The sequence below is a fragment of the Acanthisitta chloris genome, unplaced genomic scaffold, assembly GCF_000695815.1.
Source record: "Acanthisitta chloris isolate BGI_N310 unplaced genomic scaffold, ASM69581v1 scaffold45643, whole genome shotgun sequence".
In the NCBI taxonomy this organism is placed as follows: Eukaryota; Metazoa; Chordata; class Aves; order Passeriformes; family Acanthisittidae; genus Acanthisitta; species Acanthisitta chloris.
The window spans coordinates 1-201 of NW_008667386.1; the positions used below are offsets into that span (position 1 = coordinate 1).

Here is a 201-nt window from a genome sequence, read left to right on the forward strand (position 1 = left end):
GTGGCTGAGATCACCAACGCCTGCTTTGAGCCTGCCAACCAGATGGTCAAGTGTGACCCTCGGCACGGCAAGTACATGGCATGCTGCCTGCTGTACCGCGGGGACGTGGTGCCCAAGGATGTCAACGCTGCCATCGCCACCATCAAGACCAAGCGCACCATCCAGTTCGTGGACTGGTGACCCCAGGGTTTCAAGGTGGTG

The 201-nt window shown here is 60.2% G+C and overlaps 1 protein-coding gene across 1 annotated transcript in view; it reads left to right on the forward strand.

Moving 5' to 3' along the window:
- Window positions 1-3: 3 nt before the first annotated feature.
- Window positions 4-201, forward strand: part of LOC103800102 (tubulin alpha chain-like) — a gene marked incomplete at its 5' end in the record, with an annotated part of 754 nt that continues 556 nt past the window's right edge. Inside the window, 1 exon segment of the mRNA XM_009072465.1 lies at window positions 4-197. Within this exon segment, the coding sequence (XP_009070713.1) occupies window positions 4-197 (194 nt within the window).